Source organism: Vidua macroura, chromosome 1, assembly GCF_024509145.1.
Source record: "Vidua macroura isolate BioBank_ID:100142 chromosome 1, ASM2450914v1, whole genome shotgun sequence".
NCBI classification, from domain to species: Eukaryota; Metazoa; Chordata; class Aves; order Passeriformes; family Viduidae; genus Vidua; species Vidua macroura.
In genome coordinates this window covers 66,554,188-66,572,824 of record NC_071571.1, presented here as the reverse complement: position 1 = coordinate 66,572,824, position 18,637 = coordinate 66,554,188, and the positions used below count along the sequence as shown (strand labels likewise).

Here is an 18,637-nt window from a genome sequence, read left to right as displayed (position 1 = left end):
TTTGAGTGGCACCATTACTAAGGTTTGGTACCATGCCTTGAGCAAGATGGTAAAAAGGAATATTGAACAGGAGCTCATTAATGGTGCAATCACACACAATTTTCTGGCTGTAGTGGATCCTGTCTCATGGGTTGCTGACCTCTCAGGTCTGCTGGTAGAAGAGCACATCTCACTGTTCCTCAGCTTTGCAAAAATTATCTGCCTCAGCGTGGGCACTGCTTTGACTGCCATTTAAAAGCACACACACCCCCGTGCTGCCTCCCCAAAAAACTCGATCATTTGACAGAATTTGAGTTAGGAAATGACTACAGATGGAGCTGTGCTGGCAGATTAGAAGGTGTGATTATGTCCCTGGTAGAGAAGGGGTGATGAGCAGCTGGTGGTAGCGCCAGGGCAGTGACTCTTTCTTGGGATGAGCTGTGATCAAAACACATCTGATCCTGTTTCACTGGGGTCCCACCCTCAGCAACATGCAGAGCATGGGTTGGCCTTCACGCACAGCAAGGGAGCACAACACGATGTTGGGCTCCAGTACTCACTGCACAGGACTAAACTATGCTGCACAGGTGACATTTCTTATGGTGTTTCCCAACTGCTAAGTGGTGAACTTTACAGTGTGAAATGTATTCTGAGCACATTTTTATATGTCAGTACACATGGAAATACATGTTACATAAGGTATATGTGTGCCATGCATATGTATGGAAATGTAGTTTTGCTACCTTCTCTTTGCTATGCACTAGGAAATACTCAAGGGGCAGATGAATCAGTCCTATGGCCCAGTCAAAATTACAATGAGTCTATCAAGTAGACCTCACAGAGAACATTTAAATCCAATAGGTATTTCAGAGACACTTACTAACTTCTGGTGCTCCTTAAATATTAACAGCTGCTCTGGACTGTTGGACGAAAGATCATTTGGAAAGTGTTTTGTGCAGATCCATGACATAATGGTGTCTCAGTTGAAAACGAATGATTCCTTTAATCAAATCATTGTGTAACATGTTTGATTCACCACGGAGTTGCTAAGTAGTGTGTCCCAAGTCTCTGCATTAGACACAAGACATAACTGAGGTGGGGGGTGGTGGGGGGGGGAGTTGAAAAGTGAAATGTTTTTTAAACCATGCCCATAACCTGAATCTTCGGCCAGAAGTGGACAAAACAAGTTTCCTAACTGGAGTCTGAAAGCTTCTTTGATTTGTGCCAACTGGTGATTCCAAGAGCAGTTTGAAAGGAGAAGCAAGTAGGCTGAAGGCAGCAACCAAGCATTGACTAGTGGTGAGGATGCCCTTGTCTTAATCCTTATGCCATCCTCAGAGAAGATAAAAGGATATAGAAGGTGCACTGCTAACTTCATATTAGGAAGTTAGGCAACTCCCCCAGAGTGAAACCAGATGGCTTTCAGGACATTTTGGTTTGTCTCTGCTATTCCAAAAGAGTGTAGTGAAGATACGTGGGCTGAGCTGGGAAACCTGCCCCTCTGCTCTGGTGTACCTTGATTGATATTCATGTATGAAATGCATCTGTTTTGATTGAGAAGGATTTACCAATGGCAAGGAAGCTTGACATTGGCAGAACTATCATTCCCACCACCTGGTACCGTTTTCTGCACTGAAAGAAGGATTGAAAGGTAGTTAGAGCTCAAGACCCATTTTATAGAAATTTAAAAGACAAGAGGTGCACCACTACAGTGACATGAGTGTTGTACACAAGCCTTGAAATGCCTTACAAGGCACTTTACCACTTTTCCACACAAACCTTCCCTGAGGGAACTAATTTTGCCTGTTGGGAGAAAAATAATCTATTCTTCTTTGAATGAGAAAAACTGAGTTTAAAAATGGAAATCATCTTCTGACAAACTGCACCATAAAGGTGGAGAAAGCTTCCTGTGGCACTCTTGATGTGATAACCTAGAATAAATGCCAGTTGGTTGAAGAGTCTGTCCACATGGTAACCATTCATGCTATGTACAAGTCATGCAATTGATTTTTGTAATTCCAGACAAAAGTAGACTCTTCTGAAGCATTGTCAGCCTGTGAAAAGCTTCCAAAGACCAAAGCTGCTGCTGAAAAGCCAATGGTGTGGCCAGCTTCCAGCTTGGCATCTGCTGCTAATGTTCCATCTACCTAAAATTGCCATTATAACATAGTTAGAAAAGGCGTTTTTCATTTCCTGCTCTGCACTGATGTGTAGAGTTACTGTGTGCTGTTAGCAACTAAGTGCTGATTTACACTTCGGGAACAGATGCCTTTTATTGAAGGCTGAATCCTGGCAGCCCCTCCATAATTACAGAGATGGAAAAGGGTGCAAGAAGCTGCCTGGACACAAATGTGCATGTGCAATGCTCTTTCTATCAAGTTTGTTTTTCTCTTTTCACTGTCCTCATCTTTGCTTTCTCAGATGTGAGGCTTCTCTTCTGATAAGAACACACTCATTAAGTGAGACGAGGAGCCCTCACTGCATCTCTCCAGCACATGAGAGTGTTCCTGGATGCAGGTAGCTGCAGTCCCTGCCCAAATCTTCCTTTTGTGAAATTGTTGGTTCAAGCCTTATGGGCTGCTCTGTAGTTTCTAAAATATTTCAGACCTCCTCCATTAGGATGTGCTAAGCAGCTGCCAGTCTCTAAAGATCAGGGCATGATGGGCACTCATGGTGGCCAGAGTTTAGTGTGAATCAGATGCATTTTCTCTGAAGCAATTTGAGAAGCTGAAACTGTCCTTGTCCTCTCCCTGGATAATCTCCTTCTGACAGTGGTCATGAATCATCCTTGCATAACTCTTCCATAGAGATGGTTTTGATGTTCTGTTGAGTCATCTGTGTAATCTGGGAGGGTTTGCTGTGTGCTGGCTCCACACCTGCATTTTCCAGAACAACCCAGTGGGAATGGCCCGTGCAGTCACTCATGGTGTCCTGTACACAGTACCATGCACTGTTCTTGGTCATCCCCCATCTCTTTTCAAAGGTAATGTGGCTTTTGCAGCATTCTTGTTTTCCATGTTTTAGCTAAGCCAGGTCATAAGCGCATGTTTAACTGTGAGGTTGTCTCTACTGGTTGAAGATAGTGCCTCTGAGAGGTACTGGTGACTGTTCTAGTGCAGAGGTCTCCATTCCCACTGATCAGCCAGCAGGTGGAAATGTACACCATTTTCTTCTTTACAGAATGAACTCGGTTCTCTCAAACCACTGAAGAAGGCAGTCTGAACTAGCCCATGTGCAGTGGAGCAGCTCAAGGAGTGTCCACACAACCCCTTCTGCTGGCAGAGAAGGAGCTGTGAACTTCAGGTGGGACTCTGACACACACAATCACAGCTGAAAAAGTAGCACGAGTAGAAAACATTTATCCACAGCCTGGAAATCCATCTGACTTCAACATGGTCCATTTGAGGTAATGGTAGCACATGGACAGGATTTGAAATATTAAAAAATTCCAACATAAACTAAATTAAAAACTAATTATGCAAACTTGCAATGAAGAGGGAAGAATAAACATAATAACTGAACTCTATTAAGGGATTTGCATTTGTATGGGAACATTTGCAAAACTAAATGTTTTAAAAATTGTTTCAGATAATTTGGCCAGAAATAATTATCACATAAAATCAGACTGTAAACACAGAGAAAACCAAATTAAGCTGAGACATGAGGTAAAGTAAGTTATTAATAAGAATCATTGTTTCATATTTTGTACACTTTTTTCAACAGCCCTGAAATGTCTTACTGCAGGATAATTAGAATATAATCTTGTTCCAGGAAATCCAGCACTTACAAACCCAGCCCTGTGTGTGTTTGCATTCAAGTCTGTCTGCACACTGCTTGGAATAACCTGACTGACATGCCAGATACTCACTAGTATCTACTAGAGAGCAGAGAGAAGGTAAGCAGTCCTAATTTTTCAGTTGATTTTTAACTTAGGAAGGAGTACAGGTGCCACTAAAGACCATAAAAAATAGAGAGCATCTTGGAAAAGTTATCCTTGTGGAATGGAAAGATCAAAGGGAGACTCAGTTTGGGGAAAACAGTCTAAAAGTGAGCAAAACAAGTAGTAGTAGAAGTACAAAGCAGTAAGGCAAATTTAAAAAAAAAAAAAAAAGAAAAGAAAGAAAGGATGTGGAAGGATGTTGGAAGTGCAGAACAATTCTTTCCAGATTTATAATGATTTGTAGACAACCAAACTAGGAAGCTATTGAATAGATTTCAAAGTAGCCTGAATGCAAATTTGAATGCAGGCCATATGATCTGCTGCTTAAAACTTTTGCCTTTAAGTATTTGCAATCCCTTTATTGCAGCTGTGTCTTTCTTTAACTTGCTAAGCTTTTGCTTGCTTTGTGATATCAGATAGATTTTTAGAGTTAAGATGTCTTCCAAGCTCTAGAAGTTCTAAAGTCATAAGCTAGATATTTGGAAATGGAGAGAGGGACTTAAGAAACAGAGAATTAACATACTGACATATAGGTTGTGTATATATATATATATATATATATATATATATACACATGTATATTTTGCAGTTTCTTTTGCTCATTCTCTCCATCAGGGTCCTGAGAACACCTAACAGTTCTCAATAAACCTGGCCAGCCACATCTGGGACCTCAACCCAACCTCCTTAAAAGGAAGCAGAGTCCCTTTTTAGTTCAGCTGGGGACTGTCAGCCTCTGTTTGAGCTGTTGGGGGATATTTTGATCTCCAGCTCAGCCTTTCTAGGGCTTGCTGTGGAGACCTTTTCTCTGGAACTCGTTGTCTGGACTGGTTTCCCAGCCTAAACTGAGCACTCTTACCATCATGGCCCTACTGTCATTGGACCTAACTTATGAACTGGCTTCCTGGTTCTGCCTTCCTGGTTTGATCTTGGATCTGTCCTGTCAGCATGCTTTTGCCTTATGGTCTGGACTCTTGGTTGCTATCTCTGAGCTCATCCTGCTTGGCTCACTTGAGGCTGCAGGGCAGGCTATGGGGTCACCTCAGTTCCTGGCTTGACATCCCTTTGAGAAAAGACCTGCTTTTGCTGCTCTCTCTCATCTGCTTTCCTCAAGTGTGTGTGTGTGAGTGCACAGAGGTGAGGTACTGTGCTTTCACAATGACAGGAGGTGGTGGCTCCTACCCACTCTAGAGAAGTGCTTTAACTGAAGTCATATTTTTGCCTAAGGAGGAAGGAGCTGTTGTTAAGAGTCTACTTTTCTCCTGAAAGCAGGAAAGCAGCAGCAGAAGGCAGTGATATGGAATAGAAGTCTCTGGCAGCATTGCTATATTATCTGCACCACAGGAGGAAAATCTAGATAATGGTTTTATTTTCAGATGTGAAGATCTGTGGTTCAGATTTAGCTAGAGGACTTTGCCCACAAATATAGATAATCTTCTATTCAATGTTTCACTTCACTGCAAAGCCTTGCTTGTTTAGGTAAGAAATGTGCACTGGCGTGCCTCTTGTGTTTCCAGAGCTCAGTATTTAGGTCACACTCGGTACTTCTTATCAGTCAGACCAATCCACTTGTGTTGTATAGGTTAAGGGGACTGGGATTCTGCAGTAAGCTTTCAGAATTACCTTTTGATCACTTTTGGTCACTGCATCCAACCAACTCCACAATATCAAGGAATGTTTTTGGCCTCAGTAGTAACAGAGCTGGGCAGCAGGTCCCAAATTTGAAAACAAGAAGCAGCTATTTGTATTTCCATGTCTTCTCTCTGCTTCCACTGGGAGCTTCTTAAGAGGTATCCACCAAATGGTCAGCCCAGAGGAAGGATGATAGAGAAATGAGTGAAGGAAACTTCAATCCTTCCTTTCCTAACCTGCAACTTCTCAAGGTACATCCAGATTGGGAAAAATAAGATGGAACACAGTATCTCTTCATGCAGTCTAGGTAGGGAAAAGGTGCTTTGAAACTGGGAGAGAAGTAGTGTGAAGAATAACTGGATAAAGAGACAAAACACAGCAGGAAGACAGGCCTTGGGAATGGGAGTAGGGAATGAAGAAGTATTTAAAAAGAATGTGTAACTGGAAAGGGTATATTAAAAAGAAAGTTTATATGCAGCCTCTGGGGCAAAAAGGGGAGATACAAAGATAGGTACCATGAGTTTGGCCTCCATAAACCAGACTGAATTATCCTGTTTACTTTATCCTGCAGTCCATAGCAGTGGAGTGAAGTGTTTTTGCATCTCTTGGTTTGTGTGAATAATATGTTCTTGGCATCAGCTTTGATTTTAATGTGATTGGTTTTTAAACCTAATTAGAAGTATTTTTACAGCTTTGTGTATTTCTGTTTAAGAGACAACAAAAAGTAATGCACAGATATGGTTTTTTTTACCAGAGAAAGATCTCTAAAACATTACACCAGAATGGCACTACTGTCTTGACAGTAAGAGCATGCATGGTGGATCATTGCAGAATTGGTTCTGAATGTTTGCCAGCAAAGCCTCTGACTCAACAGAAAGCACAACCTGTGGTTTGTTAGCCCCGTTGACCTCAGTGCCTCATTGTGCAAGCTGTTCACAGGATCAGATACCCCAAAATGGAGCCTTAGATGGGGGAGGTGTTCAGTAATGTTTTAATTATGAACTTTCTTGATTTAATAATATTCACTTTCTTTTTTCATTTGAGTTTACTATGGGGGCTACAGTAAGATCATCAGGGACTCCAGGAATGCATGGTCCCACTAAGCCAAGGGGATAACTCACATGCTCAAATGATGCCTGTAAAACTTGATACAAGAACCCCTTAAGCACATGCTCTGGTTTTCTGAGAGTGCATTAGTGTGACTTAACAGACACACAAATTCTTTCCTGAAGATAGGCGCAGGAAAAATTATTCCACAGAGAAAATGCCTCTCCATAGAGAGACTCACAGCTGTGCTATGTACTCTTCCCCCTCACTGCACTCTGATGCCTGAAGCCTTTGGGGAGCTGAGCTGTTCTTCACAGGCTTGTCTCCTATCTGTGTCCAGCATCTGCTTCATGTGGCTTGGTTTTCTTTATCTCAGCTGGCCTAGCCTCCATGCTGGATTTCTTCTGGACAAGCAGACAAACCCAGTATTTTTAAGAAGTGAGTGCACACTCTTTTTGGGTTTTATGGGTTGACTGGCTGCTCCTCCTGTAGCATTTCTATGGCAATAATATAATCTAAGTATCTTAAAGGAACTTTGACATTCTAAGCCAGTGGAGGATTCAATGTCTTAACTTCTGCTTTTTCTTGTGTTTCCATGAGCTTATCTGCAAGCTTAACAGTGCATCAGTGTCAAATTCTACTTTCCACAAATGTACACACATTTAATTCATCAGAATGGCTGTTCCACAGTTTGGTCAAAATAATATATAAACCACATTTTTGTCACTTAAAAAAGGCCTTGACACTTGCTTTAAAGACAGGGCTGGGGAATGATTCACCTCTGAAGGAAATAGTGCGCTCTTTCTGTTGTACCACTTCTTAAGCCAACAGACAAACAGCTTTGAGACCTGCTGCTGCACCCCAGAACATGTTTTGATGTTGCCTTTCAAGTGTTTAAACAGAAGATAGAGTCAGTTGTGAAATGTCTTACTCCTTTTTGATGAAAAAGAGCTTCAGCTGGAATGTGATGAAGCCACGGCACAACTTTCTGGAAGGGTGAATGTGCAGCTAGAGGTGAAAAAGTCAGTGTAGAGGCTGCCAAGCCAGACTGGAGCAACAGCCTGGGTCAGGGGCAAACGGGGCTGAGTGCTGCAGCAGCCATCAGCTAATCCATGAAAAACCAAACTCCAATTATTTCTCTCCTTACTGCAGTGAGAAGCCAGCCTTGCCCCATGTTTCTTATTCATATCACTGTAGTTCTCCTTCGTCTGTCTTTCCTCTATCTTGTACGCTACGTGGGTAATTGTTTATCAATGTGTGAAAATGGGTAAAGGATGCAGTCATACTGCTGTGATAGGATTTTTGGAAATTGAGATCCATGGCTTTTACACTGTTGGCCTTGTGAAATTTTGGGACAGCTGTAAAAGTGCAAATGCTGTGTTTTCAACTTGCATTTGTTTCCTACAGTGTGTTTTTAAAATTTTCTACACTCCTCAGCATTGGAGCTTGACTTTCTTAGCCTTAGACTAAAAAGATTTATAAAATCATTGGCCACAACTAGAGAAAATGATTTTTCAGGAGACCCCTTAAAAAGGGAAATGACATAGAACCGCAATAATTCAGAGCAAAGCCATATGTTTAATTATCGTTGTAGCCATTTGGATTTAAGGATGACTGAACATCTTTAAATGATAGAGCATGGCTTGCAAAAGGTGAGCTGTGTGGTTTGTAATGCACCACTGCAAATATTCTGTGTACTATCTAATGCCACTTCACAGTTCTGAGGAATAAAGGCTAAAGGAACTTGAAGCTTTGTTGTTGATCTGTACCTAGTGATCTGCAATATGCCTACAAAGTAAACATTCCAGTAATCAAATAAATTTTAACATAATTGAGAATTTTCAATAGAATGGGGATTATTTTCTCCTTTGTGGATTTCTTCTATTCATATCTTTACTGGGAAGGAGGCAAAGGAAAACATTTCCACAGAAAATAACTCTGTTTTGCTTATTTCCTTTTAACCCTGCAACCTTTGAGCTGCTAAGCTAACTTAACGTGCTCAAAAAGTGATATTTAAAAGACCTCTCCCACACATATCTGTGGCAAACAATACTAGAGGGCCACTGAATGGCAAAAATACTTGGGGAAGAAAGCATGGGTTGGAATGCTTTTTAATCATTCAGATATGTTAAAATGTTTGTGGTCAAACCAAAAGAAAAAGCATACCACTGAAGGCATCTTGGCAAGGTGCACTTGTGTTAAGTGCCTTGTGTGTCTCCTGTTTCTTTAACTGATAAAATAAAAGGCTTAGGAAAAAATGCTGGCAAGCCACACCATATTTAAATGAGCAGTTCAGAACCTAGAGCTACTGAGAAAGAAAGATCAGAGTGAACTGGTGGGGTGATGTAAAAAGGAGATGCAGTGGAAAATATGAGCAACTTCATGAAAAAGTTCAGAAACCTGTCTAACTCAGAAATAAAAATACCAGGGTGGAAGGGAGTAAAAGGGTTGTGAAAGTGCAGAGCCTGCTGATCTATAGAGCAGCAGCTCTTTGTGAAAAGACACAAGCAATTTTCAGTGGAAAGCCAGAAGCTCTGGGACTTGCTTTTCATGGGTACATCCACACTAACTTCAGAGCACTGGCCCAAGCTCAAACTTGCCTCATGTTTGGACACAAGACTCTGCTCAGGGCCTTGGGTGAGCTCCATCTCCGGGAGGAGGTGGGGAGTCTGTGCTGGCTCAGCCCTTTATTATAACCCAAATGGTATCATACCATGCAGTTCAGATGAGCCTTTGTCTTCTCCCAAATTCTCCATTCCAGATCTCATAATTCTATGTGGCAACTATCTCCCCACTAGAAGTGCTTAATGTCACATCCCACAAAACCCTGCTGGATGTGTGGTGTGCTGAGTACAAGGCATTCAAAGCATGCCAGTGGTCCAGCCTGCTCCTTATCCTGCTAAGGCGGGTCAGCAGCAGGGCCATACTATCTGCCCACCACTGCGGCTTCCTCTTGGACAAAAAGGCAACAGTGGTTCAACCAGTACAATTTTAATTATTTTTTGTTTTTCTCCTTAGACTTTGGCATGCCAATGGTTTGGCCAGACAGGGACTGGGGCCAGCGTGGAAAGTGCTGAGGGTGACTCCCTGTCTCTTGGCCTCACCAGGTGTCTCATCCTCCAGCAGGGAGAATGATACATGAGGTGTGGGCTCAGCACTGGTCTCGCCGGGGCTTGCAGTACCAAAGGACACCTCACAGGGATTTGGTTAGAAGGTATCCTTCTCATTGGCTGCTTTACTCTGTGGCTGGTCTCTTGTCTGATATCTGTCCTGTGACCAGCCACATGAGGCCTCATGTGCTGGGGGGAAAGAAGGATGATGTCGGGCTGTGGTGGTGGTGGTAAAATTAGGGTTAAAGTAGGATTTCTTCCCCTGCCTCCATGAGCTGTCCTGTGATTACCCTTGGGGAAGCACCCCAGCTTCCCCAGCAGTTGGGACTCTTCCAAAGAGGGAGAAGGACAAAAAGTCACCAAAAGAGATTTTAGCATGGCCTCTTGAACACAAGTATTCTTGTCTGACATGCTCTGATATCATTAAGATGAACATGATATAAATAAGTAGATATGGTACCAGTGATGTTGAAGTTCATTGAAATGTTTGGTTAAGAACACCTGGAAAAAAGGTGAAGCTCTGTCAGTGAACTGTGCCCTATATCACATGATTAACCTGAAGCTGGACAGATTTGTACCTTTTCCTGGCCACAGGACTACCAGGTACCACCACACAGAGCTGCAGTATATACACATAGATAAAAAGGAAGGTTGTGCCAAAATTCTTTGATGGAACAGTTTGCATTATTTAATGCCAGTTTCTCCAAATCAGAAAGAACTGAGCCAACTTATGGGACAATGAAAAGCAACTCATCTTCAGGACATCTTGAGAAGGGTGGAGATGAAGGATATTGCCACGCAAAATGTCCCAACGAAGACCAGCTGCTTGTTTGGAGCTGCAGGCTGTGAGGAGTGGTGCATGACCAGGTCCCTGTGCTGTTGCCTTTGCCTACCTCCAGGAAAGTGTCTGGCTGTTGCTGACAAGGGAGAGCTGTCAGTATCTGGGGTGACAGCTACTGCTACAGAAAAGGGGAAAATGACCTCCCCTCACATCAGCGGTTGCTGCCCTATCTCTCCAGCCCCACTGCAGGAGTGGCAAGCCCTAGAAAAGCTCTAAGCACCTGCTGGTACCAGGTAAGCCAAGATCCTCTGACTTTTATATGGAGTGCTCAATGAGAAGCCTCAGAGCATAAGCTAATAGACAGCAGTTCTTTTAGTGAAACCTTTATGTTAATTCAATACAGACTACTTATGGAATTTCCCTACTCTGAGAAAATCTCAACTTCTATAGAGAACAGCACACAGTCTTGTTCTTTTTCTTTTCAGAACTTCTGAAGTTCCCTTGAAAATTCCCCGAAGCCTTAATAATAATGATTCTAAGCTGCATGTCAGGATGTAATGTACAATGTAAAGTTTTCACATTTGACGCTCTGCATAGTTAAATTTACCACAGTGCTTCACATTCAATTTATCCCAAGAATTCAAGCAAAATCACATACTGTTCAACTAGAGATTTATCATGGGGTGCTTAACAATGAATTATTCAAGACTACCTAATGTATCGTGGTTTCCTGAGAGCCTAATGTGTGTATGTGTATATATTTATATATAAAATACCTGTGAGCCATTACAGAAAACCAGTTTCTGAACAAGGTTTCAAGAGTAAAACGAGACAATGTTTAAAAACAGGTGTCCTCCTGAAAATACAACAGAGTTTTAGAGAGAAGAAAACCTCAATAATCTTCCCTGTTCAGCTATACACATAGTTGTTTAAAGAGGATCTATATCCTGCAGGACTCCTTTTAGGTGAAATTTTAAAAGTACCTAAATTCTGCAACAAAGGTGGTGTTGTGGGTTTTTTTTTTCCTATGTGCATATTGATGTGGCATTTTAAATCTCACTGAAAAGTTTTAAAGAATTTCCCTCATTTGCAGGTTTGAGAAGATTACTCTGTGCCTCCTACTAGCAATCATCCACAGTAGTTTTCCCGAAGTACTTTACTGAGTGGGTAAGCACTTCCCTTTTACTGATGGAAAAACAGACAGAAAAAGATGAAGTGGTCTGCCTGGGATAAACAGCTTGGTATGCTGCCTTTTCAAAGCCCTTAGGATTGCATTTTTTACCTGGCCAGGGGGCAGCCTGCTGGAATGACATTGAACTGGGCTCAAGGCAGCCCTTCGACCCTTAGTTCTGCTCACTGGAGGGGAACAGGCTGAGGAGAGGCCCCAGCTCACAGCTGCCTCTTTGGCTGCTTTTTCAGATGGCCGTGGAAATAGCCCCAAGGGGCCAGACTTTCAGTTCTTCGTTTTGTCCTCTGACCCAAATTGACTTTGCAATGACTGGTTTTACGTTCAAGGGAGGATCAGCTGCCACCATATGATACGTATCCCTGAGGACCTGTCTCGTCTTTGACACCTCATTGAGTCTTTCTTGTTAAGACAGTTATGCTTGTCTGCAGGAATATAATAAGGGCACTTATTATATTCCTGTGCACATGGGTGTGGTGAGAGGGCTGGATTTTCACTGATAGGTGGGAGGTAGTTTGAGTACTTCTAGCAGAAGAAACTTTTCCTGTTGGCTGCAGGAGGTTTACTATGGTCTTATTTCCACTTGCAGGCTGGAGCATCTATTTTGAACTTAGGTTCTTGTAAAAAGATAAGTAACCTAGAACTCCCTTTGGCACCAGCAGCAGCTGTGATGGCTCCTTTTTCTGAAGGCATCTTGTGAGGAAGGGCCACTATCTGACACTTTCTCCCTGATGACTCTGATGATTACAATCTGAGGCTTTCAGACAATGAGTAGCAAAGAAGGATCTAGATGCTATGTGTCCCAGAGCCTGCAGGACAGACTGTAAGGGAGAGCTGAGCAGAACAAGTAGCGGTTCAGACCTAGCTTCACAGGTCACATGGTCCTGGGTTTGTGACTGGTCAGACTTGGTACACTAATTTAAGTTTATGGCACTTGTAGGATCATATTCATGCTGATGCATTTAGGGTAACAACAACTCTGTTCTTTAGCAAGTCAGAGTCCCAAGTCTAAAAGCCAGACAAAGGAAGAACAAGGGGCAGGGGGAGGCAGGACTGACAAGGGAGAAGACAAGCACTGTCTCTAACAATAAAGAACCATCATTTGCTTGTCCAATAGGAGCAGCAGAACACATTTCTTCTGAAGATACTCTTTGAGGGTCTAATTTTTCCACGAATCTCCAGTTCAGCGATGAATACTATCTCTTGCCCTTACCACCAGTTGCAAACTAGCCAGGGATTTCACTTACATTTGCCTCTCATGTTGCCTCTGGGTAGGACATAGGACAGGTTACCCACAGCAGAGAACCTGCCACCACTGCAAGCTGGAAGTGTTCTCAAGGTATAATTTAAGTGAACTCAAGAGGAAAAATAGCCCAGAGACAGCGCCTGTGGCCAAAAGCTCAGGCAGAAGTGGTGTCATGTCAGTCCACAGCTATGCAGCGAGCTACTCTGCATCTTCCTGTCTTGGTTTCTCGCCTGTGAAATGAGGATTAAAATACTCAACTGTCTTACAAACATGATTAAATGTAGGTTGAAAGAACTCCATGTAAAAACCTTGAAAACTCTGAGAATGGTAGTCCTGTTCGCTTAAGGCAAGATCTGGTCTGGACACTGAACTCCAAAGGGCAGGACGTAGCAGGGCTGAGGTGCCCACAGCTGAGCACACAGACTGCCAGGGGAGTGCAGGCACGGGAGGAGGGAGAACACAGAGGTGAGGAGGAGGTGATGCAAGAAATATTTATTTGGGTTTGTTTGCTAAAGACATCACGTACTGGCTTCAAAAGCAAAACCCGATTGAAAAACCGAGTGGCAATGCAAAGCTGCCAACACTGGTTTGTCGGGGAGTTTGGGTGACAAAAAACAAAAAGAAAAAAAAAAAAAAAAAAAAAAAAAAAAAAGAGACGCCAAATTCCCCTCCTCAGGACCCAAAGCCCAGCCCGGGCCCCCCTCGCCTTCTGGAGGGCGGCCCAGCGCTCCCTTACCCGTGGCGTGGGAGAAGGGAGGGCAGCCCTTGTCCGGGCAGGGTGACCCGGCACGGAAAGCGCGCACACACAGAGACACACGTGTGTGCTGTGCACACACACCCCCGCAGCTGATGCAGGAAACCAACCACGGCAGCACAGCCCCCACCGGCAAAACCCGCGTCCCGGGCCAAAAAAGGGGCGCCGTAGCGGAGAGCACGACGCGCCTCCTCCTCGTATTTCCTCCCCCGCCCACTTCCAGCGGCGGAGGGGCTCGCTGCCGCCGCCGGCTGCCGCCCGGGATGGAAAGTTGTAGCCGCGGCGGGATGCGCGGCGCGGCGGTGAGTTTCCCCGGCGGCGCCGGGGCGCGGCGGGCCGGGCGGGCGGGGGCGCGGGGAAGCCCGTCCGGGCGGGCGGCAGGGAGGAACCTCCGGGATCTCCGCGTCAGCCCCGTCTCTCTGCGTGTCCGTCCGTGTGTGCGCCCGGCCGTGCCGGTGCCCCGGGGGCCGGGCCCTGCCAGGGGGGAGCGCGACGCGCACCGCGCAGCGCCCCGAGCGGCGGCGGCGGCCGCCGTCGGGGGGAGGCGCTGCCTCGTGCCGTGCCGAGCGGGGACCCCCCCTTGAGGAGACCCCCGGGAGGTGCGGCGAGGTGCCCCCCCTGCCTCGGGGCAGGAGCAGGGGCCGGGGTGGCGGCGCCCGGGCAGTCCCACCGGTGAGAAGGAGGAGGAGAAAGAAGAGGAGGAGGAGGCAGCGGGGCGGCAGCGGCCCCCCGGCGCGCCGGCCGTGCCTCCCCCAGCGGGCCGCGAGGAAACCCCCTCGGTGACCCCTCCCCCGACCCGGGGAGGGGGCGGGACCGGGAGACCCGGTGACGTCACTGCTCCGGCCGCGCTTCCTGCAATAGAAAGTGAGAGAAGGTAAAACACCCCCCGCCCCCCCGCGCTCCCCCCGACGGTGACCGGGGCGCCGGGGGGAGGGGCGGGGCGGGCCCGGCGGGGAACGCGGCTCTCCCCGAGGGGACCCCGGCGGATGCGCCGAGCCCGCCCGTCCTCCCTCCCCCGCCGGGCCCGCCCCGCCTCTCCAGCCTGCCAGGGGAGGCTCCTACTCCCCCCGCCCCCCGTTCCCCCGCATTGTGTCCCCCCCCGTCCACCGCCCCACGGCCGAGGGGCAGGGCCGCGATGGGGGCTCCCGGGTGGGACGTGGGGGATGGGGCTCCCGGAGGAGGGGTCTGCTGCCGCGGGGGGCGGGCGCGGCCAGGGGCCGGGGGGCTGCGGAGCGGGGCTGTGCCGGGGGGCGGTGCCTTGGCCGGCCCGGGGGGACGGTGCATGGAGGAGGGGTGGGTGCCGCTGCCGGGCTCTGTGTGTGCGTGTGTGTGCGGTGGCGGCTGTGGCGGCGGCGCTGGGTCATGTTTGTGTTTGAGGTTGTCAAGTGAAGGAGGCTCCCGGCTCCCCCCGCTCCCCCCGCTCTTTCTCCCTCCCTCCCTCCCTCTCCCTCCCGCTGCCGCCGCCGCCGCCGCCGCCGCGCAGGGGTCGCCGCGCTCCCCGCCGCTGCCGCCGCCATCAGCCGCCGCGCCGGCCCCTCCGCCAGGTTTGCAGCGGGCCCCGCGGGGGGCGGGAGGGGGCTCGGGACGCGCTGCGGGGACGAGGGTGCGGGGTGGGACGGCCGCCCCCCTCGGCGTGGAGCTGCGGCAGCCACAACACAATGTGTCCTCCGCCGGCGGCGGAGGGGGGGAACGGGCGGGCGGGGACGGGGAGGACCGCAGGCCCCGATCCCCCCCTCAACCCACCGCGGTCCGCCACGGCCCCTCCGGGACGCGCGGGGACTCCGCGCTCCGGCTGCGCACGCCCGCCCGCGCTACCCCCGGGGGTGCCGGTACGCCCCGGCTCCCGGTGGGTTTGTCCGGGCGCCCCCCCCTCCGCCCTGGGTCTGCAGCCGGGGTTTCGGGGGCACCGGGAGGCGCGGAGCCCCGGCCCGGCTCCTCTCGGCCCCGCGGCCGTCCCCGCTGGGTGCCGGGCCGCGGCCGCCCCCCGTCCCTCTCTCCCCCTTCCCCCCCCACCCCCCCGCGGCATGTGTGCAGCGCTTTGTTCGGTGCGGCGTTGCAGAGGGGTTTTCCCAGGCTCCTCCCTCTTTATTCATTCATGGATTTTTTGCCTCCCTCCCTTCCCCTTCCCTTCCCCTCGCAGTCCCGCTTGCACATACCCGCGGTTCCCCGGGCCCCGGGGCGGGCTGTCTCCCGACCCGCTCCCCCATTTTTGGGTGGATAAGGGGGGATGTGACCACTGCGATTGCAAAGGCCCGTTTCTCTTTTTTTTTTTTTTTTTTTATTTTTCCCGTCTTGTTCAAGCGAGAAAGGGAATGACTTTTGGCGTGGGTCCTGCCCGGTGTTTCCTCCGTGGCTCTCACACGGCCATCTCTTCCCCGAAGGAGAGGGCCTGCTGGGGAGCGAGGAAGCTTGGTGGCATTAAAGGGTCAGTAGGGTGTCATTTGTGCTGCAGGGAAGCGTCGGGAAGGGGCTCCCGATTCACGGAGACGCCGGGGGATTTCAAACTCTCGCTCCAAATAACTTGTGTAAAGAAGTGACGGTGTTTATTAGCGTCTTTAATAACCTCAGCCCAGCCCCAGGGACTTTCCCAGTCGAGCCAGAGGAAAGGGGGGGACTGGGGCTCAGGGAGTGCTGGTCGCTTCAAGCCATCCAGCCACTTTTCTCCATTTCCAGTTAGTGCCTAAGACCTTGGAAAATGGACCTGTTAGCATAAGGTTTTATTTAATTTCTAAATATTTCTGTTATGCTTGCAGATAAAGTGGTATGAGTTAACAGCTTGACAGGCACTGTGCCCTGTTTTGGATTTTTTCCGTCTTTTCCTTCAACGTGCAGTAATACCCTAGTGAAGAATCATTTAGTCTGAATAAGATTTTCCAGCTTTCCTTTGTGTCAGTTGCAGTAATTTTTTTTCTCCTGTTTGGGTCTTTTTATGCAGCAACAGACAAAAGAAACATTAAAAATTAATGATTATATTCCTCAACAGTATGTAGACTGAAGGGGTGGTTGCAAGTAGTCTATTTTAATTGGGCTTGAATTAAATTTTCACAAAAGCATGGTTGCCTTGAAAAGCAATGTAAGTGCCCCTAAATTAATACTTACAACAAATGCTAAAAATTCTACATCCTTCCTCATTTGAACAGCTGTCTGTAATCAATTTGCCTATATTAGGGGCCATTCTAAAGTTCATATAGTTTAAAAAAAAAATCTTCCTAGTGTTTGTTAAACAGAAAAATCTGTTAACGTGAAGTAGAATTACTATAAGAAGATGCAGAAACTTGGTTTTAAATTTAGTTTAGCTGAAAGAGTGTAATTACACCAGTCATTTTCTTCTTCAAGTTCTTTGTGTGTAAGTAGTTTTACATAGGTCTTCGAGAGATTTCACATTCTGCATCAAAAACTGAACAAAACACTCATTGAATTGTTAGCAATTCCCAAGAATGTCTGAAAAGTAAGAAAGTGCAGGTAGGTCAAGAGCTAGTGTGATTCTCGACTGTATGCTGATATTTCGGCAGAAATATCCCATGGGGAATTCTTCCAAACTTACATGCTGCATGTAAGGATTCTGTAGATAATGTTACAAATAGGATGATGCTTTGTGTGTTTGCCCTCCCCTCTGTACATCCCCCACCCGAAGCTGAATATGTGTATCTGAAAGCCAGATGCCAAATTTTGTTTACTTTTTTGGATTTATTTGCATGAGACAAGGGTTGTTGGAAGATGTTTTCTGGCTAGAAAACAGCTGACAAATGTGGAAAAATGTTTTCGTTTTCTCATGCTTCCTGAGTAATCCTAAAAGGAGTTTCAGCCTCACGTGGTTTTCTTAAGATACTGGAACGCTTGACTCCATAAAACCTGTTGAGGAATCCGTTCAGTGCAGGGTGTGCAGCCGCAGTGGGAGCTGCAGGTTGAGCTCTGGGTGGCGGGAGCCCGGGGCAAGAGGCCGGGAAGTGGTGCCGACGATTTGCACAACAAAGGGCACGGGGATCTGTGGCCCTGCCAGGGGACAGGGACACAGCGGGAACCCAGGACTCAGCTGGAAGATCCCAGACTCTGGCACGCATAAGACTGGGAGGAAGTAACAGCCCGGGGGATCTTTGAGGATCCCTCCTCTGAGGCACCTGCTTGGGCTGTTACGCTGTTGTTGCACCGTGAAAAAATTACTTAAAGGGACCAGGAGTCTGTGACTCTGCTGTGGAAAACGTGGGTTGAGCCGGCAAGGAAATCTTGTCTGTGTGACAGTGGAGAGTGGAGGGAGTCAAGCCTGCTGGGAAGAGAATTCGGTCCCAGCAGTGTAACTGTGGTGGTCGGAGTGTGACTGCCAGGGTGGCTCCTGGGCTGTCAGACAGGAAAGTTTCCTTAGCGAATCATAGGTGCAGAAATATTTCTTGCTAATTTCCATGGTCATTTGAGGATGAAAGGGATCAGATAGGTATCTTTGTTTTTCTTATTGATGCCTACATCTCATAACTTTCTCTCTGTTTTTTTAGCATATGGATTAACTGAGCCCTTTGACAAGTTTATGGAGCTGCCATCTCTCTGCTTGCTGTACTTTCTGTTTCTGAGAGGAGAAAGTGGTGCATGAGATTAGAGGAAAATGCCTCGGACAAAGCAGATACATCCCAGAAATCTGAGAGGTATGTAGCTCTCAGTTGAGAAGGAAAAGCTCTTGGGAAACTCGGTTGCAGTTTCAATTATGAGGTTAAAGGAATATGTATTTAAGAAGTTGGTTTTGTTCCAAAAATAGTTTGTAAGCAAGTTTTAGGACTTGTCTGTGAGATCGCTCTAATTTTCACAGAGAAATAACTGGAACATGTCCTTATTCCTGCAGTCTGTGTACTTGACAGCATTCTTGATATTCTCCAGCTTACAGCAATAGCCAGCATGAACTTTGAAAATGCAAAGGAAGAAGCAGTTTCCTTATCAGAGAATTTACAGTTGAAATACAGGGGGAGGTGGGAAATGGGT

General features: G+C 47.0%; 2 protein-coding genes across 7 annotated transcripts in view; one reads left to right on the top strand and one right to left on the bottom strand.

Moving 5' to 3' along the window:
* Nucleotides 1-13,394: 13,394 nt before the first annotated feature.
* On the bottom strand, nt 13,395-17,225 carry LOC128805955 (proline-rich protein 2-like). Its single transcript, XM_053975034.1, has 3 exons — nt 17,217-17,225; nt 15,829-15,908; nt 13,395-14,524 (listed from the first exon to the last, which is right to left on the bottom strand). The coding sequence occupies exons 1-3, from the start codon at nt 17,223-17,225 to the stop codon at nt 13,651-13,653; spliced, it is 963 nt and encodes a 320-aa protein (XP_053831009.1). The 3' UTR covers nt 13,395-13,650.
* Nucleotides 13,907-18,637, top strand: part of HIVEP1 (HIVEP zinc finger 1) — a 126,677-nt gene continuing 121,946 nt past the window's right edge. For 2 of the 6 annotated variants that reach the window (XR_008436160.1, XM_053973528.1), the window contains exons 1-2: nt 14,758-15,216; nt 18,160-18,306. Coding sequence is in view for 5 of the 6 variants with exons in the window: in XM_053973528.1 (XP_053829503.1) it covers nt 18,267-18,306 (40 nt within the window). In the remaining variant the exon portion in view is untranslated. Of the gene's footprint in view, nt 13,975-14,467; nt 14,547-14,757; nt 15,217-15,499; nt 15,519-17,382; nt 18,307-18,637 lie in introns of those variants that run through there. The other 4 variants (XM_053970379.1, XM_053997240.1, XM_053971933.1 and 1 more) reach the window with 4 other exon arrangements.

Excerpts from the sequence above, each read along its gene's own strand:
- LOC128805955 (XM_053975034.1), bottom strand. Across the intron at positions 14,525-15,828 it reads CGGGGCCCGGGGAACCGCGG|GAAGCGCGGCCGGAGCAGTG; the intron begins GTATGTGCAAGC and ends TTTCTATTGCAG.